Below are 22,682 nucleotides of genomic sequence, written 5' to 3' on the forward strand. Positions count from 1 at the left end.
GATTTGTGTCCAGATGTGACATCCTGGGTAGGCATAAACACATTACTTCGGACGTAGTGGCGTAGCAGGAGAAGGAGGCGGGGCACGTCATTTACCTGCCTGCGCCATCACAACCTCGTCTGGTATTTCTATTTCACAATTGCTTCAAAGAATGTTCAAGAACAAAATATCCAAACAAGGGCGCATTCTGCAATTTAGTTTTCCGACAAACTGCAAAATTTCTCAAAGAACTTGCCGAAAACCTCTCCATACATTTGGTTGATTCCCGCCCGACACGTGAAATCTACAGAAGCTGATTCAATTGCTGTCAGATCCCCCAAAAAGGTCTCGGGCATAGCGAAAACCAATGGTGATGATGACAAATATTGAGTAAACATTATAACACTGCATAACTGGCCATACGTTGAACGCTTCGAAAGGGTTGTATGAAATAGAACAATAGATGCAACATTGCAGTGCGTTTAAACGAGCGATATGCAAAAAAATTCAGTCCGTAAAACTTTAAATGATCTCTGTCCAGCAAACACCCTTCTCGCATCTGGTCTTGAGTGTATATCTTCCTTCATCGATAGCGTGCTGTACAGTCCAATGCATGCTCGGCGAGTCATCTCTAATACCGCGATGTCTTCCCAAATTTAATCGTACGCGTTTCTCCCAGCCATCGCCGCTTTTGTTGAGAATCCGCAACTTGATAGGCCAGACCTCGAGAATCCACCACACCTTAGCAATCCTAAGCATATCATTGCATTTTTCCAAGGCATCAAAATAATCCTCGTTTGCTTCCGATAGGAGGACATAGCCAAGGCGTTCTAACGACGGCTGGTCCTTGATCTGGTCCTCTTCTGGTCCGATAGGCAGAAACGCGGCGCGTCGATATAGAGGCTCCAAGCTATTTGTTTCGTATTTCGCCATTACGCTCGGGGCAGGCCCGGCGATTGGTCTGGTTGGCTTCTGGTATACCGGCCACAGCGTCTGTACATCGAGACCATGTTCAGCCAGGCGTGAAGTATTAAACAGAATACCAGTGTCACACTCAAAGCACTGGCGCATCATCCAGCGTAGAGGGATATGCGACAGCTTGTGTCGATTTTCGTTGGCGACGGCTCCGCCTCCCACATCGGCATGACAGCCCATGAACCAACATTCGAGAACGTCAGTTTCAAAGAATCGATTGCGATGTCGTGCTTTGTCCTGGGCAACGAACTTACGTTCGAGACTATCCTGGCTGTCGCTGCTGTGTTGGGTTGTGGGTCTTTTCTCGCTGCCATTGATGTGACCGTTAGTATAGCCATTGGACTTGCCGTTGATTGCTTGGGGGTTCGTTGCCATGTTGGGGGTTTTCTGCACACCGAAACGACGCCGGAGACGACCTGTAGGTGTGAAATCAACCGTCCCTCGCCGTTTCGGATTGTGCTCCCCGGGATTTTCTTGCTGCCACTGACAAACTTTGAACTTGGCACGATGTTCATCGAGAGCCATTGCATGTCGGAAATGACGAATCGAGTTGGTCGGTGACTTGCTAAATGGCAATCGGCGGGGAATGAAGCCGACGCTGGCAACGCAGTCCCAAATGCCGACGAAGTAAACTTCAACATGTGTGCAAAATGTCCGCTTGAAGCCAGCCGCAAGCTCTCTACCATCTTCTGTGTCATTCTTGTAGAAGTTGTAGGCGAAATTGAGTTGGGACACGTTGCTGGCAGGTAGCAAGCCAACTTTGTGTAGCATTCCAGCGAGGCATCGTACCGTGTAGGCGCCCCTTGAGAAGCCGAATAGACAAATCTTGTCGCCGTCGCGATAGTTTTGCATCAAAAAATTGTACGCATCTTTTATATGAATACCTATCACAATGTTTTAGTTGTATGGCAGCACAAACATTGCATTGGAAATTACTCACCCAACCCGCTTCCTACGGCCATGTCCATAGCCGCGCCAATGCCATTCTTCAACCCGCCTTTGTCATATGTACCAATACCCGACTGGTAGTATGTAACCTGCTCAGAGGGCGAGTGCTTTTTCAGACAAGAGACAAAGTTGACGATGTTGCTGTTGTCATTATCGAATTGGTCGCCGGTCCCGTCGAGACAGATGACTAGCGTTCGAGGATGGTTTGTGATATTGCGTGAATTATTCAATGCGCGAAGTGTTCTTGGTAGCCGGAGACTTTTGTTATCATCCGCGATGGTCTGTTGCGCTCGTGAATCTACATGTGGAAAGAAGTCTGTGTCTTGAATCGGGTAAGACCCAGTCCTTCTGCTGACTTTCCTTTCCATCCTGAATGGTATTGAATTGAGTGCAATAATGGCGACATATATTTACTATGTGATTGTAGAGATCGATTGAGATGAGTATACAGTGAAAAAGGTCCTCGAGAGGCAAATTGCTTCACTTCACATGCACGGTCAATACTCGGAGCACTTTTCCGTATCGCTGGGGATCCTGAGAACTATCTGGCTGGAGCTACAAAAGCTACATTGCCGATCACATTTTACTGCATGTAATACAATGTCTCTGACTTTCCGATGTGTCCAATAACATGCGTCCAGTGACATTACTTCCGAGTTCATGTCACACACTTGGCCTGATTGGATCGATTGACAATGCACTACATAGCACCAAAGGGAGCTTATGCCCTTCGGGCGGCATGAGATGTCGTTGTCAGCCAGCCACTCTGCCACTTGGGTAGATCACAACGCGTGGAAGTAAAGTTCTAAAGTCCTTTGGCGGCTGCATATGTCTAAACTCTAGCGTCGACGATCGATCTCGTCTCCATTGAAAGCCTCCAGAATGTGTTTGATTCGCAAATTCTAGTGCTGCAAATCCCGTCCCTAACTGGCGGCAAGGTTAGATTGGCGAGTATTTAGCTTCTATAGCTGCGAAAGTGGTTCTGCAGTGACCAATTGGACATGGGATCATATTGGAGGGCTGAAAAATAGTTGCACAGGTGGTGACACTAAAGGCTGCATGGCACGTCCCGCTGGCAAGCGCCCCGTGGTGGAGAAAAAAGCAATCGGCGACCATCACCACGATCGACCAATCATAGCAGCCCCATTGGACCATGGCTAACATTCCAGCTCGTGCGAACGATTCGCGGTAACTGACAGAGAGACAACCGTCTCTTGTGTGGTAGGGGTAGCTCCCAAGCCATGGCGCAGCTGCCGTCCGACGTTCATGTTGCATTTTCCATAATGATGTAACGAGCCAACGAGGGAAGGGGCCAGCTTAGCTAGGCAGCCTTAATGAATTTTCTCATCTACCTGGGAAAATTCTATTCTTGTTCTGCAAATATCTGTTTCCTAGGTCTAAGAAGTCTAGTCACTATTAGTCATTGCTAATATATCATGCCAGGAAGACTCAAGTCACTCATCGGGACGATCAACAGGCGCCCTAGCAAGGCAGCTGATGGCCGAACCAATGAACAAGCTGCCGCTGCCGCGGGAGCTACAAACGGCGAGAAGACAAACGTCGTCTCTGATCTCATGGGGTTGAGTCTGAAGGAAAAACACACAATTGCCCATAACTTGCCCACCTTGGCGGCTGGAAACCCTTTAGACGACAAAGAATTACTCCTTGAAAAGGGGGTTGAAATGCTCCAGAAACTGCCTCCGAATAGCGGCTTGAGCGAAGCTATTTCTGATGGGTTTATAACCATGCTATGGGCAGATCTACCACATCCGGCATTGACATCAGCTGGGCCAACATCGAGATATCGAAGACATGATGGTGGCGGAAATAACCCATGGCATCCAGACATGGGAAAAGCTGGGTCACCATATTCTCGCAATGTGCCGCCTATGAAACCTAAAGGCCCCAACTTGCCAGACTACGAGGCAGTTTACGACTCTTTGATGAGGCGAGAAGAGGGTGTATTCCGTAAGCACCCATCAGGTCTAAACCGGATGTTCTTCGCTTTTGCAACGGTTGTTATCCACGAATGCTTCCAAACCTCTCGAAAAGACCCATTCATCAACGAAACTTCCAGTTATGTCGACCTGAGTACCCTTTACGGCAATACCCAAAACGAGCAGAAGCGCGTCCGAACGTACGAAAATGGCTTGATCTACCCTGACTCCATCGCCTCAGAGAGGATCCTGATGATGCCGCCCCCAGTGGTGGCCGTCTTAGTTATGTTTTCCAGACATCACAACTTCATCGCCAATTCGTTGATACAAGTCAACGAGGAGGGCAAATACAAACTCTGGGATGAGCTCGATGATGAGGGCAAGCAATGGTGAGTGATACGTTATTTAATCTACCCATGACAGTTGTTAACAAATCCTATAGGCAAGACGAAAATATATTTCAAATCTCACGGAACATCAATGTTGGTTTCTTCGCAACTGTAGTCTTGAAGGACTATGTCTCAGCCATTCTCAATACCCCACGGGCCAATTCTGAGTGGAATCTCAACCTTGGTAAGGAGATCAAGAAGTCCGGTCAACGTGTTGAGCGCGGCAGTGGAAATGTTGTCTCGGTTGAGTTCGCAGTGCTATACCATTGGCATGCTGCTCTTAGCGCTGCGGATGGGAAGTGGATGGAGGATGTCTTGAGAGCCACTTTTCCCGATCTCAAGTCCGTCGACGACGTCACCGAGGATATGTTTTACAAGGTGATGATGGAACACGGCCATAGACTGATGGCAACTCAGCCCAGGGAATGGACTTTTGGTGGGCTTGAGCGTGAGGCTGACGGCAGTTTTAACGATGTGCAGCTCGCAGATCTCATCAAAGACGCAATCGAAGAGCCTGCTCATGAATTCGGAGCCCGCGGCACGCCAGCTAGTCTTAGGATGGTAGACATTCTAGGCCAAAAGCAGGCAAGAGAAGTGTTCAATGTCTGCACTCTCAACGAGTAAGTCGAAACTTTTCTCCCCATTGCTTCTCTCTCTTCTTTTCCTTCTTTTTGTTCCTTTTTTTCGCAGAAGCCACGAACGGGAACTAACAATACACATCGCAGATTCCGCCGCTATTTGAATTTGAAGCCCTACGAAAGCTTTGACGAGTGGAACGAGGACACCACCGTTGCCAGGGCGGCTGAGCTGTTGTATGGCCATATAGAGAACATGGAGCTCTACCCTGGTCTAATGGCTGAATGTACCAAACCTGCGATTCCTGGAAGCGGTGTCTGCCCAGGCCAGACGACTGGTCGAGGTATACTAGATGATGCCGTCTCTCTTGTTCGAGGAGATCGATTTCTAAGCTACGACCTCAACAGCAATACTTTGACCCAGTGGGGGGCTGCACTACTCCAGGACGGCGCTCCTGGTGCATATGGCGGAATGCTGCCTAAGTTACTACTTAGAGGTCTCCCTGGAGCATTCACAGGCACTTCATCGTACGTGCTCCTGCCGTTCTATACTCCAGAAGCTTCAAAAGGTATTCTGAAGGGCAACGGTGTGCTGGAAAAGTACGACACAAAAAGACCTCAGAGTGGTATGGACATTATTAGCATCCAGACCCACGAAGGCTGCAAAAAGGTCTTCCAAGATCGTGATAACTTTCGTGTCATGTATCAGGATGCAATTCGCAACTGTACTGCTGGACACGACTTCATGATTGGTTGGGATGACGCCAAACGGCACGATGACCGATCAACTATTTTGCACAAGGCTTTCATGGAAGAAGGCTTTGAGAAGAATGTGGCTAATTTCTTCAGCAACAACGTCAGGAAACTGATTACGAAGAACTCCCTGAACTTGTCAAAGGGCAAGAGATGCATCGACATTGTCCAAAATGTGACCAACATTACCCCAATCCTATGGCTCGCCGACAAATTTGCAATCCCACTGAAGACTGAAGAGAAGCCGAAGGGAATGATTTCAGTCTTTGAAGCCTTTGGCTTGTACCTGATTCTTTTCATGTACCAGAGCTTCAATATCATGCCTGTGAACGAGTGGAAGCTTCGAGAAGCAGCCACGAAAGCGGGCGACATTCTACGCCCAATCTTCGAAACACATCTGAAGACGCAAAGAGGTATCAAGGAGAAAGCTGTGGATTGGTTTGCCAAGGGTAGCGCTTTTGAGGTTGGTCCTCAGGCTGACCGCCTCTACCACGCCCTCAACGAGTCGGGGTTGCCAATTGGGGACATTGTCGGAGATTGCATTGGCCTAGGAGCACCTGTTGCAGGTAACATCACGCAGCAAGCTTCTCTGCTTATTGATCTCTTCCTCAGCCCGGGGTACGAGCAGTACAAAGAACGCATCATCGAGTTGGCGCACATGAAACCAGAGGACTCCGATGGCGAGCTTCACGGCTTCGTAATGGAAGGTATGCGACACGCTGGTGTCGTTCCGGGCCTCCCCGTGTAGCCACCAGGGATATCATGATCGAAGACGGCGCTCGTGGGCCCGTGCATGTCAAGGCTGGACATACGGTTCTCATCGCCACATCAAAGGCCGCCATGGATCCGACACAATATCCCGAGCCTGATAAGCTCAACCCACATCGTTCGATGAAGGATTACATTCTCCTCGGCCATGGCTTGCATTCCTGCTTTGGCGCTGCGCTGATCACACCCGCACTTGCCGCCACACTGAGGGAGGTGTTCAAGCTCAGGAATGTTCGGCGTGCTCCTGGCAAGCTTGGGAAATTCTCCATTGTTGAACACGACCTGGCTGGTATCGCAATGAGGCATTACTTAGACTCCTGTTCGAAGGAGTCTCCTATCCCAACCTCACTTACTCTGTACTACGATGCTTGATATGTCCTGACTCTTCTGCCATACAATAGTCATTATTCTCCAGTTGCTGTTCAGGTTGATGCTGCTTAGGAGGCCTGTCTCCCTTTTTTATACTTAGGTAATCAGTATGAATATTTACATTTGGCTTATTGATCGTTTGTACCGCGTGTGGATATTACGTTCTAGTCAAATGCGTATCGCAGGTGTACCATTATAGGCCAAGAATGAAGGGATCACTACTAATTGTCTCGCGCAACTGCTCGATACCAGTAAATCGCGATGGCATATAGCATTTCACCCTCTTGAAGAGGTCTTCCAAATGTCTCAGCGCACGACATGCCAAAAGAGCACCTGTCAGCCCTGCTTCTGTCCATGTTTTTTTTTTTCAGAGTCTACGATGAGTCTGCAATGACGTAATTTCCTCTTGTTGTTTCCAAGTACGTACATAGTACGTAGTGAAATTTACTAATTATTTGTTGAACTCTGACTTTAACCATACCACCCCGCAGACACTAAATAACCTTGCAAGCCACCAGTGTTAAGGTGCGTCTCAGATACTGTGATTCGGATGACTGTGATAGAGTTTACGATTGTCTCCTAATTTTCTTGTCCATCGGTTTCACTGTGCTCTAAATGTGCACGGCTCACATTCCGTCTTCCTGTCTCGGTATACATGGACACAAACACATGGCTCAACTACAAGCGAGGTGCCCGCTACGTGATGAAGTAGATGATTAGTGTCCCTACCCGAGGTTTCGATGTAGTTTAATGGGAAATTTTACCTCAAATCATGACAAGGACGTGACGCCGGTCATATTTCATTTCTTCGAATGGACTACAGAAGGCCGTACTGCTGGTTTCAGGTGTTCCAGAATATACTGCAAGTCTTCCCTACCCGGAGACTCAAAAGCAGACGAGTCACGCTTAGTTGTCATTACAGTAAATCCTTTCAAAAGGGTTTTCGATGTACTTAGTGGGCAGGCATTTAAAAAGCAGTAAGGCTGATGAAGCCGATGATTCGCGGCGAATGTTGACGAGAATATTGTGCACTCTTGTGTTTGGGCGGGGAGTGTATTCATTGAATTTACAGATACATAGCTGACTTTTCAGTGAACTCTAGAATTACATCCGTTCCGCACGCCATCACGATAATACGATATTGTCCAGCATCAGAACTTGTGGAGTGGCAACCGAGCGATTCATTTTGAGATCAGCTCAGCGTAGACAGGAAGTTCCCAACCACCTTTGACCTCGCTGAACAACCTTGCGATGATATATGGCAAGCGGAGCCAACATATCAATCGTACAAAGGCGTGTAACAATGATACGCCTAGTTGCGTTGTTGGGAACCCGATGTTGATCTGGAGGGGCTTCAACTTTTGAATTTCATCAACAAACGGGCGAAGGATTCTGTCGTAGTTGGCGAAAGCCAAGTCCAGGTTTTGACTGTGACGAGTAATCTCGCCAGCGAGCACGTAAGCACCAACAAACGCGCCGGTTGTCCCCATCCCAGTCAGTGGGGACGCGCAATGCGCCGCATCGCCAAGAAGTACCACGCGACCTTGCGACCATGTATTCGTCTTGATTTGTGCGGCTTCCTGACAGTAGAAGTCTGATGTGGTTTTCATGCCATCGATAAATCTTTCCGTCTGCCATCCCAAGCCTTGGAAATTCTTGGTCCAGAACTGCTTCTGCTCTTCCTCTGGGGCTCTAGTCATACTCTTTGCCTCGTCAGAGTCGTCTCGGAAGAAGAAATACGCCTGCGTATCTGTTTCGCTATGGCTTCGGCAAAAGATCCAACGGCTTGGTGCTATGTACATCTGCCGTATGTTGCTGTCGGTCTTCGTCCTTGAGATATTCCAATAAGCCAAGTAGACACCTAATCTTCTTACTGAATCTTCATTGTTTGAGTTTTTCTGCATGGACTTGCGTGTTCTGCTTCCCTGTCCATCTGCTCCAACTAGAACATCGAACTTCTCGGTGGTTTTGTCGTCGTACCAGACCTTGACTCCGTCTCCTTCTTGCACGAATCTCTCGACAGTCTTCCCAAATTCATAATCAATACCATCGAGATTCTTTGTGGCATCATATAGGACGTTAACCAAGTCGCCTCTCATGATTTCGTATTCACTAGTTAGACTCTGGGCACCTCGTCCTGAGCGATTAGCCATGATTGTTCCAATAACTCTGCCTCGGGAGTCGAGGTATGCAACGCCTGCCTCGTCCACAAGATGACGTTGAATATATGGCATCAATCCCATCATTCGTGCCACGGTGATGCCTTGTGCCCGAAGGTCAATCTGCGCCCCAGAAGCACGGAGGTTAGGCGAACGTTCGGTGATGGTGATGCGATGGCCGCAACGCGCCAACCAAAAAGCCAGGGAGGGACCAGCTACGCCGGCCCCAATTATCAGGATTCTCAAAGGCGGCATTGGCAGGTTCTATGACCAACCTGTCGGCAAGAGAGTGGTCGTCAGTTTTGTTTTCTCGAATATCGCAGGTTGACACGGTCACTGACAATGCACAATCTGTTGAGTGCTTACTCGAACATACAACTGCAAGGGAAGTCAAAGACAATTAAATGATTGCTTTCTCGACCCAAGTAATACAAATGGTCTCAGTTGTGATTTTGGTTAACTTATATGGTTGGATGACTTGAGTGTATACGCTTTCGGACTACTTCGGAATTTGACGAGTCTCAAAAGCCGTGTCGGATTTTAACGCACCAATTTGCCTAGTCTTCTACGTCAGTAGAATCCGGCAATATAGACTTGAAATATTAATGATGGCCATGTAACCCTAGATGATCGTTGCATACTTTAGTTGATGGCTTGTAGTAAGTCACCATCATGCTTTCCTATGTGCAATCGAAGTCCGCTTTGGATCCAATAATCAATTACATACGACTAAAATGGTATTGTAGTTTTCATATTTGTTATATGCAATTTTGAACTCGTCTCTCGTTCAAGCAAAGGCAGTACCATTGGCGAACTTTACTCCAGATGAATTGGCTCTGTTGCATTGTTTTGCACATTGATTCTCGGCACTCGTACCAATCTTTATTAATCCACAATACTTCATTGACAGCTTCTGTCCTTACGATTTTTACTTATGTACCTTTACACGGGTTAGAATATGATTTTATTCAGGGGGTTTTGATGGGATAAAACCTTGGCGCTGCTTTCACGAAATGAAGAAACTGTGATATAGACTATATATCCGACAAGAGTGTATTAGTGAACTCATGACTTATGCTGAACCAACTATGACCTAAACAGTACCCAAATCGCTATGCTGCTCGCAACCTGAAAATGCAAATCCCAACCTGAGCAAAAACTCGCAAATGCAACAACGCCCCAATCAAAACCGTACCGTTCTCCGTTCACCATCGCCATAATTAGTAGGCGATGAAGCTCAACCCGTTGGGCTTACCACTGGCGGGGGTCCAAGCACCAGCGAGGTCCTGACCGACAGTGACAACATCAAAGTCACCAACAGCAGCGCTCTCAATAACGAATGTTCCAGTAGGGCAAGGGAATCCACCGGCAAAGACGAAAGGGACCGTAGGGTCGATGACAAAGTCCTCGCCGATGGCAACAAAGCTGATGCGGCCCAAAGCCTGGTCGCGGAGGTTACCACTGGCCTGCTCGGCCAAGTCCTCGATACCGGTGGTGAAGAAGTCAAGTTCGCCGGTCCCGACGACGGAGTCGGTAGTGCGGCCAGCGAAGAAGTGAGCTTCGCAGGTGAGGCCGGAGACAGACTCAGGAAATTCGATCTCGTAGAGAGTTGATGTCTCGATCCCATTGTTGCGGGCGGTGATGGTGTTCTGAGCGAGGACGTTGTCGCCGGCGATGACATCGTGAGAGGCCAGGAGCGTTGGCAAGACCGTGTACTTGCCGACGCCGTTCTGGCGGACGCGGAGAGGAGTTGAGCGCGCGCTGACGGCGGCGATAAGGAGAGCAGCAGCAGTGAAGGTCTTCATTTTGATTTATGGGTTTGAAAGATAGATTATGTATTAGAGTGATTGAGTGGAAGGTTAGAGATGGGATTAAACAGGTAAAATTGATGCTTGTTGAGTAAGTTGTTGTGATGAATGATGTTTCAAGATGTCCTGATGGTAGATATCGTCAAGGCATTATATACACTGTTCGTAGAGACATGGGCTTGTCTATCATACCTAAGCTTATATGAAGCTATCATGGCATTCTATTTTTGCAGACACTTATCAAGCTCTTCAGCCCCAAATGGCTTACAAGCCTCATCGCCAGCTCAACCTTAGTTATTTCTGTGCCCAATTGGCTAGCTCACATCGATCAGACCAAAAGCTCTTGGCATGAATTGTCATTGGACAGAAGATCGAAGACATGCCATTTACAGTAGTCTTTTTGCGCTTAGCATCGCTTCGCCTCAGTGGCCGGACATCTTCTGTCGGCGCAGGCACGGCCGCTTCTTTCAAGTTTTCCGATAAGCCGGAGTAAACACTTGGGTGCTGATATCAGCACTACCATTCCGTGAGCTGAGCTATGCCCCCATACGAGCTAACTACCCTGTCCTACGAATCTCATGTCCTAGACTCGCCCGACCTTCACGTTGACTTATCTCTGCCAAGGCCGCGAGGAAGACTTCATGCAGCTCGTCAGCAGACAACTCAAGCAATTCAACAAATCTCACAAGTTACGTGTTGGGCAATATTTCCAACTGATGCCGCACTTGTGATTTTATTTTACAAATTTTATTTTATTTTATGTATTACATGCAGTATTACTTCGCCCCATCTTATGCTCGCTCATTTTACCAGCATTACCCCACAACCCTCCAACTAGACACAGGTCTCATTCTATGTACCCTCACTGGAGGTCATAAACAAATCGCGTTGCGCGACATAGCCGCAAGATACCACAAAACATCAAGCTCGACCCCATGAGGTCAAAAAGATAATGACAATCGAACGATATCCTCTCGGTCCGGGAATTGAACCCGGGTCTCCAGCGCTCGTACAGGCAGATCTAGTGATCTAGTGACAAGCTGGCATACTGACCACTATACTAACCAAGATGAGATGATTGTGATTTCAGATGTTAGTATGTTGGTTCAACGTGGTCTAAATTGAACAGACTTTTCAGTAGGTCCACTTCTCTTGCAACAAGCTGAGGATGGCTCTCAAAAAGGTGGGACTATGGTTGGCCACGAACTCTGCCGCTATCGTTAGCGGCAAATTTGGCTCAGATGTAACTATGATGAGATGTGCAGAGTGCGAGAGTCGTCACCTCTTGAGGAATTCAACTAAATTTGAAGCCTTGAAGATGCGTGGCCGACACTTCCAAGTAATGTGTGCAATGGTTGTTTGATTTCTCAATGACTGTGCTAAGTGACTGTGGTCGACAGCGACAGGACTCCGATTGTTCTGCTTATCGTTGCCGTGTAAGCGACAAACGATCGAGAACGAACTACCAGGGGCATACCTTGGGCTTTTTTACGGTCGAGGTAGGTTTAAGAACCGTGTCTTGTTAGGCTGTCCGACCTTTGACAACCTATGTAAGCGAATATGTAGGATAGCAACATTTTTCTAGACCATAACGTTTTTGACTTAACACCATCATGAGCTGGTGCAAAAGCCTTGCACCGACCACTGCGGCGAGTCATCGTGATTTATCCCGACCATCATACTGTTTCACCTCTTTTGGCCTTACTAACGAACCAGTCCTCTTACAACCTGCTTCGTTGCCTTCTTAAGTATGTCATTCGCAAAAGGCAGCCGAGGACCAAAGATCAAGTAGCCCTCATGTATATACACGTTGTTCTTGCCTGACAATGGCTCACGTGAATCAAAACGATATAGTGTCTCCCCAAAGCGGCCGTATCCACGCATACCGACCATATTCTCGACCCTCAGTCCCTCTAGTTCCGCCACCTCTAGGATATCAACAGCCTTCGCGTACACACTTAGCTTCGCAACCCAATGCGGTGGCTCGTGTTTCAAATCCCTCATTATAAAATGCCGCGCCTCCGTCCATCCAGGGTTCCAGTCTCTTATAGTTCCGTACGATTGCTGAAGGTAAGAGGGTGGATCCCTAATACCGGATTCATAGTAGCTCTCGGATCTTACGATATTGGAAGGTTTCCAGTGGAAACCATCGTACATGACACGCCGCACATGGTCGCATTTCACCCGAAGATTGCCAAACCATGGCTGGTGTCGTCGTTGGTGGACTAGAGGCTCGGGATGCAGGGTTATCTCTATGACCGCTTCACCCTGGTTTCGCGTATATGTGTTTTGTCTTGGCCGAGCAGGTAGTGGAGGTTCTGCTCTCTCTGTCGCCCAGGCTTGGGACGTTTGGTACTGGCCGCCTCTACCGTAAAGACTCTCGTATGATGGTGGCGCATCAGGATGAACATCATTGCTTAGGTGCATCTTACCAAGTTCTTTCACCGCCTTAGGATTGAACTATGGTCCCGTAATCCTGCTCTCTTCAAGAGTCGCCACACTTCTTTGCTGGAAGGGGTTTGTTTTGATTGACTTCGCCTTGAAACGTAGGCGTATTACTCCTAAGCATGAAATATGTCTGGTGTTGGTGCACTGGGGCACTTGATATAGCTAAAAGAATAAATAAAAAAAAGAGGATGACAATTGCGGCGCCTAGACTAAACATATATAATATTTATATATAAAGCAAAAAGTGGAATATGGAGTGTGCTACTGCATCACGTCTGGACCGAACGCTCCTCGCGCGCGTTCGGAGTCAATCGGAGGAGTGACAACGGCGAGATGCAGCACGCGTTTCAGATGTGGTTAAACAGATATCGGGTAATGATGGTACAGCCGTTGATATGTAGACTTGAGAGTGTCAGGAGACCAGCAACCTAATTTATTTTGAAATTGTTATCACCTTCCGGTCCTACAGTAGCACAATGTCAGCGCTGCGTTACAGGTAGTCGAGACCCGTCACAACGAAGCGCGTTCAAATCGGTCCATAATGAATAATGATTGGTCATGCGAGGTTGTACGATTATTACACATGGTCATCCCAACATTGTGCCTCAGACGCGCGGACCTCAAGGCCAGATAATCGAGCGGGGTTTATTTTCTGTTTTCTTTTTACTTCAAAAAGGGGGCATAAAAGAAAAGAAATACGAAATAGACCAGCAAAGAATAAAGACAGACGGATTCCAGCAGAACGGTCCTGGACAAAACATTGCGAAGAGAATTTCATTTACGACGAAGAGACAATGAGAATCTGGCCATCCCTTCCATTCTTGATGCCATCATACAAACATCATCGGAAGCCACAAGGAGACATGTTCCATACTGAAAGGTGTGATCATTTGTAATGTTCTCACACATGCTTATTCATACAGCGGCCATCACTCTTATTTACTGTGCTAGAATGTCTACATACACCGGCCCATCTACTAGCATGTAATCGTAACCTAGAAAAGTTAGCATCAGCAGTATCATTCAACCCCCGAGCAAAGAGAAGTAAGTCACACAAAAAGAGAATGTTGCCTGCTATTGTGATCGCTCCCACCGGGTCCAAGTCCACTGTACAGATCAGCAGCAAAGCCACACCAAAAACTTCAGCCGGGCCCAAGAACCGTGATGACTGTGGGTCATTTAAGTACATCGGGAGCTACTGCCCGGAGCCAAAGCGATGCCTCAACTGCAAGCCCTCCGAACACATGTTGAAGGACTGCGCCCAGCCAAAGCAGTGCCTCGAGTGCTCAAGCACCGAGCATCTCACGCGAGACTGCCCCCTACTGGAGTCAGGCTGGAACGTAGTCGCGCCAAGGGCCGTGAAGGAGCCAGAGCCGAAAGTCCAAGGCTCACTTTTTGAAGTGCAAAAGCCAGGACAATTTCTCTAGAAAGTCCTCTGCGCCGCGACAAGGCCAGGAGGCCTACCGTCAGGAGGACCTCAAGACGAAGAAGCCAGCGGCCGGGACTCGAACGGGCCAGAAGACTGAACGGGCTGCCGGGAATGCACGGCCTCACACCGAGACTGCTGAGGCAACCGAGTCCAAAAAGCGTTACTCTTGCGGGTCTACCGAGCACTTACGGAAGAGGTTGCCCAGACATGATCTATGACAGGGGCATAAAGTCATAATCTTTGAGCTGAAGATGCTAGAGCTGGATAGTTAGGTACTGATACTCAATTACACATGTGCTGTCTGGGGAGGATGTTGGACTAGATCTCATTACAAATGTTATTATCAACGATGTAATAGTCGTGCATAATGATTGTTTCGAAATAAATATTACGCGGAGAAGAAATACTAGGAAAAGGTGGCACGCATCACTGATCTCTGTGAGTATCTTGTCATGTATAGATAAAGATATGCTATTCAGTAGATTAGCGATACAAAGCTGCGTTTGCCCGATAATAGCTACACAGCTATATTATTGGACCTTTATTAAGGAAATGTAAGAGTCTCAACCCATGTGATCCGAAGGTTAGCTTAAGGGATATAGTCTGAATTTCTTGAAATTAAGTGCCTTGGTGAGACATTCTCCACATGCTAGAGTGCAAACTACCAAACCAAAAATTCACAAAGCCACATATGCATTAGAAATTACGTGTCAGACTGTTAGATACACCTATATACCATCAAGGCAATATGACGCTGAGGGGTTTAATCTACACTCCCTACCTCTTGCGTGGTGGGATAGAAGGCACTTGGGATCACAGCTGGATATCTGGGGGCACGATGACGAGCTGCTGAAGATAGTGGGACTGCTGACTACTCAATTGGAATGTTCATCGGTAAATAACTTCGGAAAACACTACTTCGAAGTTGTGCAGAGCTCGGACTATCAGGAGGGTGTATATTGTGAGATTGGTGTTCATGATTGACCACTTTGGGGGTTCGATATGGAGGCTACGTGTTGATAGAGACTAAAGCGATTTGCGGGAATTTATAAGTGCTTAATTGAGTTCCACAACGTGGCGGAGCTTTGTACTATCTCTCCATGCTTTGGGAAATATAACGAGTATACCTATCATATCAGAAACCCAGCCTCGATCTGCTATTCTGAACGGTATTGTTATTGGTTTTAAGGTCGCAATCCTTGGAATGTCCACAATTTATTCGCATCTACTGACGCCCAGGTAATGTCTATGATCGAACGCCTTGCAATGCGGTATCGTAATCCTGTAATCTCTTGTGATTCATGATGTCGTGTAACAAACGCATAGCTGATAATTTAGTTGAAGCTTTGATGACAATTGGCATGACTGCCAGCTGTTCATCACACGCTATACGAGGAAACGTAGTACTTGAAGTTGTTAGCGCACGATCTATAAAAGAGGAAGGGTCACGTACCGTCACAACACTATCCTCGGCACCCACATCATCATACTGCGGCACGTATACATACAAAATCAACGCATGCTCGTCCGCAAAACACGCAATGACTCTTCCCTCCAACCGTCCGACACTGAGCACCTTACTCCAGTCCTTACCATCGACACGAACAGTCGCCCACTTATCTGGGCCCTCCTCACGAAACTTGGTTGAAGGATGCTCCTCAATCGGGCAACCAAGCTGACGAGGATCCAACTCGGGATTCTCTAGATTATCCCATTGGCTCGCGACATCAAGAGTATCTGTGTTGAGGCTTAATCTCAGGCTTCCGTGCATGTTCGCGGCGATTTCCAGCTTAGGCGAGTAGGATGAGATAGTACTGTTGTTGGCATTGGTTCCCGATCCCACGCGTGCCGCAACTGCGAGCTTGGTGAAACGGTCTGAAATGGCCTTGAGAGACATCAGGGGCGGCAGCTGGATATGCACATCTGGCTCGCGAACCTTGGGCTGCATGATCATCTCCACATGCTCAGGGTGCAGGACACGAACGGGGATGTCTTGGGTGATGATCTTCTCGCGCTCGCGGTTGAGATGGGTCTCCAACGGCTCGATGTTGAAGATGCCGTCATCGTCGTCGCCGTCAAGGACGCCTTGCGCATTGAGGGGGTTTCGTTTGTTATGTCCGAAGCGCGAAGGGCCGCCGTCGTTCTTGCTGGTGGTTGAGGTGGTGATGGTCATGGATAGCAGGGGAATGCCGTCTTTCTTGGTCAGACGCAGAGAAGCTGACGTTCCGTTGGCTGCAGATTTGAGGGCGCGCTGCAGAGGCAGCAATGGCAGCTCGAGGTTGATGGTATTGGAGGGCTCGGCGGACTGGAGCTGGTACGAGTCGAAGATGTGGTCCATGGAAAGAGAGCTAGACAACGACATGAAGTCAGAAAACTGAGGCAGCCATACAGGGGAGATACGAATGCCTGCAAGACTTACGCCCATACTTGCGATCCCTGGTCGGGAATGACGGTGAAGCGAACAGTGTCGTCGTCGAGGCGCATCCAGGCGATCTTCTCGAGAGACGAGAGCGCCGCCGTGAGCTCTGAATAGCGTCAGTCCATCTCGCCTCTGCGACAAGAAAGTTCAGTCTCACTTGAGAATGTACGAACATTCTTGAGATTCGTCTTGAACCTCATCGTCGGTCACGAAGGGTGACAAATGGAGGGGTTCACCTGACGCGCTTGGGGGAAAGAGTTGGAATAGTGTACGAATGAGACGCGACTTTCAATTTGGGGCATCTTCACGACAAGTGAGTTGCTCATGAAGACCGGTCGACGTCAGCGAATGTCCCGCCTATGGCATATCTATCTTATCCACTGTAGTTCGAGTTCAAGGTCGTCCGTAGCGTCACATTAGCTCCAGAGCACTGGGAGTGACCCCTGTCGATGCGGAGTAGCGCATGTGGGCTGGGCAGCTTTTAAGCACAGTACACTTACAGCACATATTATGTAAGGTTAGCGATTCAAGCTAGGGTGGCTCCACTGCAGCTGTTCGCTCTAGGTTAGGATGCTTGTCGAGAGGCCGTGCTTCCTCCAACATGAAGTACATACTAAACATGACAGGATGGAGGAGACGCACCGATACGATGCAAGAAGCAGTCCTGCGGTTTTGACCGTTGGAGAAGACAGTTGTGTAGCAGTTGTCATTATGCCAAACCGTTGCAGATTTATCAGCCCTGCCAGATGGGGTATCAAGTAACCAATTTGTCTGTTGACCACTCCTCTAGAGTCCAATCCATACCTAGGCCATACCGCCGCTCTGCGTTCCAGAATACATGAGAAACGTGGTATAAGTAGCATTCCGATGCAAAATTGCACAGCCCAGATTCTGTTATAGCCACCCGCTGAAACCTAGTCATCGACTTGTCCTGTATAAAGCAAATCCAAATACACCCTTACTCCTCGAAATATCCAGACTCCTCGTCCATAATTCTCTCCTCCAAAAGCCACCAGTCCGACAACCTTCAGAAGGCGGTGCTAACGCGACGTGTCCCCACCAGCAGACTGCTTCCGGAAGCACCCATAGGCACGGGGGTGGGAATGCGTGGCGGGGGCGTATTGCACACCACACGGTGGATATGGAGCTCTTCGTCGTCCGTCGGGCTGGGACTCGGACTTGGGCTTGTGTTTGTTGATACACGTGATGGTTCTCCGTTTCTTCTGCTCATATGGCCTCGTCTCATGTGTAGTACGGCGCTTTTCCTTGTGATAGATGGCATTCCCATCTCCAGCTCTTCCTGGAACTCGGACTGCGTCTCCTGCTGTGGCTGCACAAAGCTCAAGATTCGTTTCTCCATCTCCTTCTTCTTGGAAGCTTCAGCACAGACGCTACACTCGCCAACCGTGTCAGCTTTTCGCTTCGGGGGTGTGAAAGAGGGTCTACTCGGATGGCCTTCACGGCGCTGAAGCCGGTTGCGTTGCCGAACCGGAGGTCTGCTGAAGTTTACAAAAGTAGCGTCGGCCATTGCAGCCGTATGATACTGCTGCCATGCATTCCACTGCATCTCGAAGGTCGGGACTATACAGACAGGATGTCCGCAGCTCGGGTGCTTCGCAACATCGCGGCAGATGGGACACGTCGGGTTAGGATTGTGAGGGTCGTCGCGATCTAAGGAGTCTTGCAGCCAGGTTTGGATACAGATAGTACCGAATTTGTGGCTGCAGTGAAGTGAAGTCCATGACTCGACCGTGCCTTCTGGATTAGGTACACCGACGGGGTCCTGGCAGATCGGGCACTCCTCCAGCGGTGGAGGTGAGTCTTTTCTTAGTGTGGCTTTCTCATCCAGCATTTCGAATCTGATGCTCGGAGGGTTGACAGCGGCTCCGTCGATACGCGATCGTCTTAGATGGGGCGCAAGCTTGTGTAGGAGCTTCAGAGGAAGCTTCATGGGCAAACTGACAAGCTTACGAGCCCGCATGGTCGCAAAGTTCCACCTTCTATATAACCGGATGAAGAGGCCGAAAAGTGCGAAGATGAGACTCCGGACAAGATAGAGGTGCCACAAGATCAGGCGGAATATAAGCACCGTCATCAACTGCAGAAGCTCCCAGTTGTGCGCATTCACCTTTTCCACAGTTCTTTCTGGGGACAAGTCGTATATTTCAGGTAGATTTCGGATCCGAGCCCTGCGATAAGCAAGCTGTAATTCGGAGTATCAAGAGGCGCCTCGTGATAAAGCTTGGTTGGTCTACAGGTGGGTTGTAAGTGCCATGTACGACCCAGGTTGGAGGGGTAGCATATGCAGGGTAGCTTTTCCCTCGTGACGAGCAGGATAAGAACTGCCGATGATCCAGAATAATTCTAGGTAGGCACTGATAATCAATAGATATGAACTGCAATGAGTAGTGTTGAACGCCCGGTAACGGACGGTCGCACATGAATTAACATAAAATAAAAAATAAAAGATGGGAAGAAGTGCACTGTTGGACGAACGAATGCTTGTTGGGAGAATGAGCTCATCTGCATACGTGTGTTGACGTCGATTCGATCAGTGACTCGAGGAGCAAGCCTCGTAATGCAAGTGACAACCTTAGGCCGCAAAGAACTTATTCATGTTCCCGAGTGGGCCAACGATTGGTTGCGAGGCAGGAATTCTACTTGCTCGTTGGTTACAGAACGCCGACAGACATCAAGGGGATTAAAACAATGTGGCCCGATGATGGTGATGAGATCTAACAGCAGCGATATAATAGAGGAAGATCTCTTCTCATCTAAGGAACTATGTACGATTGCCGTAAACGTGCATTACTCGTGTGCGTGCGGCTTTCAAGGTACGTGAGCAGCCAACCGCGAGACAATCGACTCTAAAAGTAGATTGGCATGCGGTAGAGCTTACTTTTGGGGTGAGGGGAAAGGAATGCACCTCTGCGAACAGTAAGTAATTTCGACGCCTTCAGATCAGCCTCGCGTGGTAAGTAAGTACCTTATCTCCTTGTATCATGTGAAGCCATTGTAAGTGGGTCCAACGTATCACGAGAACAGCAATTGTTGTCACGACTCTAGTCACACTTGATGATTGTGTAATGGATCATCTTATTTGGACCTGATGCTGTGGTCTGGTAGCGGTCTTGGTACGAGTGGAGATGGCAGGCCGAAATCTATTACCACAGCCAGGTAAACGACACCATACATTTGGCGTCCCAACTTAGAGTTTGAATCCGTGGCGGTCGTGTCGTGAGTACATCATCGCGCATTCCAACAGATATATAAGCTCGAGCTAGCCCAAGGTTGCACGTCGCATCTAGAACATTAGATCGGAACTACCTCCTAGCAAATTGCCATTGGAGCCAAACGTCCTCCTTGACTAGTTCAAACACCTTAAGCAAGTTAAGGTAAATTGAGCACTGTAGGCAGACTGGAAGATACATGCGTAGATTGGACAGTAAAATATACCGCGAGTGCTCAGATCGCCAGAACTTATATTTTCGCCATCGAGCCGGCCTCTCGTTCAGCCTGCTTCTTCCTGCGCGACCTCAAACGGAATTTCATACCCGGCCGCTCCATATGGGAAGTTGTCTCGATTGGGTGATAACCTATTAATATATAGACACTCAATCAAGATTGAATATTGAAATGGCCTCAATTAAGCCAATGCCCATGTTCATGAGACAAGGCACTGCACTCGAAGACTTCGTAAGTGAGCGCAGCATACCGAGAAATGCTTATCGTTGGTCGTAATATCCTGTTGGCTCGTCATGATTTCAGGTGATTATGCGAGCCATAAGACCATTCGTTGCTGTGGACCGACGGGATTGCGAGCGTTGGACACAGTAGCCATGTGCTTCATGTCATATGCATTAAATTTTTTTTTACCGATTTCTGTCTCGGTTGTCCCCTTCTTCGTCGCTGTCATCCATGAACCCCTCTTCCAAGCTATCGAGCGATCAGTATCCTAACTGTCGTGTGAACCACGAGCGGTGTACGACTTACTCTCTGCTGAGCCTTCTATTAGTATCCGTATGCTCTATCCGTCCGCTTGTATCCAAGCTAAGCGCATGTCTACGATCATCATCGACGTCTCCGAGCTCCTCCCCATCATCGGAATCAAAGCCAGCATCGGAGCCTTCGGCAGTGACAAGACGCCCATGTAAACTCTGTCGCCACCGTGCCGGAATGAGCCATTTGGCAATCGCGTGCTGTGCCCGGACTCGAAATGACGAGGTCTGATTCGATATCGTTTCGAGAGGTAGGTACTGACTGTATCGCTGACGGTACTGTCGCCAGAGCGGAACAAGGATGTAGGAACAAACGATAAATAAGATAAGGGAGATTACGGCAGGAACTATCAGCGTCTGAGCAACAGTTAGCATATCATGAAATAGAAAGACACGCATTCATCCAGGTCGAAGCATGCACAGATCCCCCAAGACTTTCGGTGATTTCCAGTTAGAAGTAGATGTAACGCTTTCGCAGCAACCGCAAGTTGCGCCAGAGTGAGCTGGGGTGCAACGTATCGTTGCTCATCATTTGGACGGTCTCAAAGGAGTCAAGTTCACTCACTTTGACGGCTGACAGTGTAGAACCCATTTTGCAAATAGTAGTCCAACAAATCGTGGCTACCTGTTGTGATGTGAAGACATTACGGTGTGGTCGCCAAAGATCAAATGTCCACGTTGAGGAATAAAAGACGAGTCCGCCGTGGCGCCCCCAAACAAGCCCGGGAGTGTTGTTCGACAAGAGGTTACGTATTACCCAACACACGGCAGAAATATATGCCCAGACCGCTCATGTAGCAATGGACAGCGAGGCTAAAGGTAAGCAGAGTTAGGATTTGGCACTGAGAGTGAAACTTCCGACTTCAGAATGAATCGCGACTTCTGGTAATTCCAGAAGGCCACTAATGCCGCGTCATTGGGGTCAATGGCGCCCTCTCTAGCGGAAGCCCGCGCTACGCACCCCCGTTTGCACGCAGTAGGCCACTCTGACGACAGCGCGTCAAGGACGGTTATTTGACCAAATCCTCCTGACCTAGTCTAGCAAAGAAGTGGATAATCAAGTGACAGGAATAGGGGCTCGTTGATGAGATCTGGGGCCTAAGTCTACACAATAACACTCAAGACCTGGAAGTGTGGAGCCTTTCACTTGGAGAATGTGTATTGCATCTCGCCAATGGCGAACCAATGACTGAACATCAAAATGGCCCTTTATCGTGTTGGGTATATGTACTGCAGCAGAGCAATAGTTGGGTCTCTGCCCAGGCACTCCTGAACCACACAGTGCCCCGTTGCGTCAACGTACAGGGTAACCTCTTCCCCAGCTTCTGCCAGTTTGGTCAAGCGGTCAGACACTCCAGTCTGGAGAAAATGATAGGACTGAACGAGAGACCCTTGCAAGTAGAAGCACAAATCGGTTCTGGTGGGCTTTGTTCGGTCGTTGCGCGTTTCCCGAATGTGTCAAATGTGCATCCAGGGGCTCCCCGTTGGAGTTTCATGATATTTGCCGAATCACCCCACCACTGTTAAGAGAAAAAAAAAAAAAAAAGGCATTAAAAGGAATAAAAAAAATTAAATTTTTTTTTAAATAAATTAAAAAAAAGCCCCCCCTGCAAAGCCGCGTAGCAGCGTTGTCGAACAAAGAACACAAGCAGGTCCTAATAGCTGAAAGTCTGGGTCTGTACAAGAAATCAACGACCATCTGCTATTTGTGTTAATTACAAGATATCC

At 48.4% G+C, this 22,682-nt stretch overlaps 8 protein-coding genes and 1 non-coding gene across 9 annotated transcripts; 1 reads left to right on the forward strand and 8 right to left on the reverse strand.

The window, feature by feature from the left end:
- Positions 1-134: 134 nt before the first annotated feature.
- Positions 135-2,392, reverse strand: BKA67DRAFT_560427 (uncharacterized protein). The gene is made up of 2 exons (XM_046102454.1): positions 1,895-2,392; positions 135-1,838 (listed from the first exon to the last, which is right to left on the reverse strand). The coding sequence occupies exons 1-2, from the start codon at positions 2,268-2,270 to the stop codon at positions 502-504; spliced, it is 1,713 nt and encodes a 570-aa protein (XP_045959615.1). The 5' UTR covers positions 2,271-2,392; the 3' UTR covers positions 135-501.
- Positions 2,393-3,020: 628 nt separating this feature from the next.
- BKA67DRAFT_560428 (heme peroxidase) lies at positions 3,021-7,078 on the forward strand. The gene is made up of 4 exons (XM_046102455.1): positions 3,021-4,228; positions 4,282-4,848; positions 4,954-6,263; positions 6,305-7,078. Exons 1-4 carry the CDS (start codon positions 3,339-3,341, stop codon positions 6,694-6,696), a joined length of 3,159 nt encoding a protein of 1,052 aa, XP_045959616.1. The 5' UTR covers positions 3,021-3,338; the 3' UTR covers positions 6,697-7,078.
- A 796-nt stretch (positions 7,079-7,874) lies between these two features.
- On the reverse strand, positions 7,875-9,107 carry BKA67DRAFT_591756 (oxidoreductase; the record flags this gene model as incomplete). The annotated part of the gene is made up of 1 exon (XM_046104756.1): positions 7,875-9,107. The coding sequence occupies one exon, from the start codon at positions 9,105-9,107 to the stop codon at positions 7,875-7,877; it is 1,233 nt and encodes a 410-aa protein (XP_045959617.1).
- A 788-nt stretch (positions 9,108-9,895) lies between these two features.
- On the reverse strand, positions 9,896-10,848 carry BKA67DRAFT_560430 (uncharacterized protein). Its single transcript, XM_046102456.1, has one exon. It carries the CDS (start codon positions 10,655-10,657, stop codon positions 10,073-10,075), a length of 585 nt encoding a protein of 194 aa, XP_045959618.1. The 5' UTR covers positions 10,658-10,848; the 3' UTR covers positions 9,896-10,072.
- A 783-nt stretch (positions 10,849-11,631) lies between these two features.
- On the reverse strand, positions 11,632-11,730 carry BKA67DRAFT_t85. The gene has a single exon. It is a non-coding gene; the product is annotated as a tRNA-Asp (tRNA).
- A 634-nt stretch (positions 11,731-12,364) lies between these two features.
- Positions 12,365-13,087, reverse strand: BKA67DRAFT_534284 (uncharacterized protein; the record flags this gene model as incomplete). The annotated part of the gene is made up of 1 exon (XM_046099842.1): positions 12,365-13,087. One exon carries the CDS (start codon positions 13,085-13,087, stop codon positions 12,365-12,367), a length of 723 nt encoding a protein of 240 aa, XP_045959619.1.
- Positions 13,088-15,572: 2,485 nt separating this feature from the next.
- On the reverse strand, positions 15,573-16,979 carry BKA67DRAFT_560432 (checkpoint protein Hus1/Mec3). Its single transcript, XM_046102457.1, has 2 exons — positions 15,991-16,979; positions 15,573-15,943 (listed from the first exon to the last, which is right to left on the reverse strand). The coding sequence occupies exons 1-2, from the start codon at positions 16,960-16,962 to the stop codon at positions 15,917-15,919; spliced, it is 999 nt and encodes a 332-aa protein (XP_045959620.1). The 5' UTR covers positions 16,963-16,979; the 3' UTR covers positions 15,573-15,916.
- A 922-nt stretch (positions 16,980-17,901) lies between these two features.
- BKA67DRAFT_234514 (uncharacterized protein) lies at positions 17,902-19,293 on the reverse strand. Its single transcript, XM_046095651.1, has one exon. The coding sequence runs from the start codon at positions 19,049-19,051 to the stop codon at positions 17,984-17,986; it is 1,068 nt and encodes a 355-aa protein (XP_045959621.1). The 5' UTR covers positions 19,052-19,293; the 3' UTR covers positions 17,902-17,983.
- Positions 19,294-20,828: 1,535 nt separating this feature from the next.
- BKA67DRAFT_657304 (uncharacterized protein) lies at positions 20,829-21,546 on the reverse strand (the record flags this gene model as incomplete). The annotated part of the gene is made up of 3 exons (XM_046107089.1): positions 20,829-20,892; positions 20,950-21,311; positions 21,520-21,546. 3 exons carry the CDS (start codon positions 21,544-21,546, stop codon positions 20,829-20,831), a joined length of 453 nt encoding a protein of 150 aa, XP_045959622.1.
- Positions 21,547-22,682: the final 1,136 nt, after the last annotated feature.

The sequence above is a fragment of the Truncatella angustata genome, assembly GCF_020726525.1.
Source record: "Truncatella angustata strain MPI-SDFR-AT-0073 chromosome Unknown BKA67scaffold_3, whole genome shotgun sequence".
In the NCBI taxonomy this organism is placed as follows: Eukaryota; Fungi; Ascomycota; class Sordariomycetes; order Amphisphaeriales; family Sporocadaceae; genus Truncatella; species Truncatella angustata.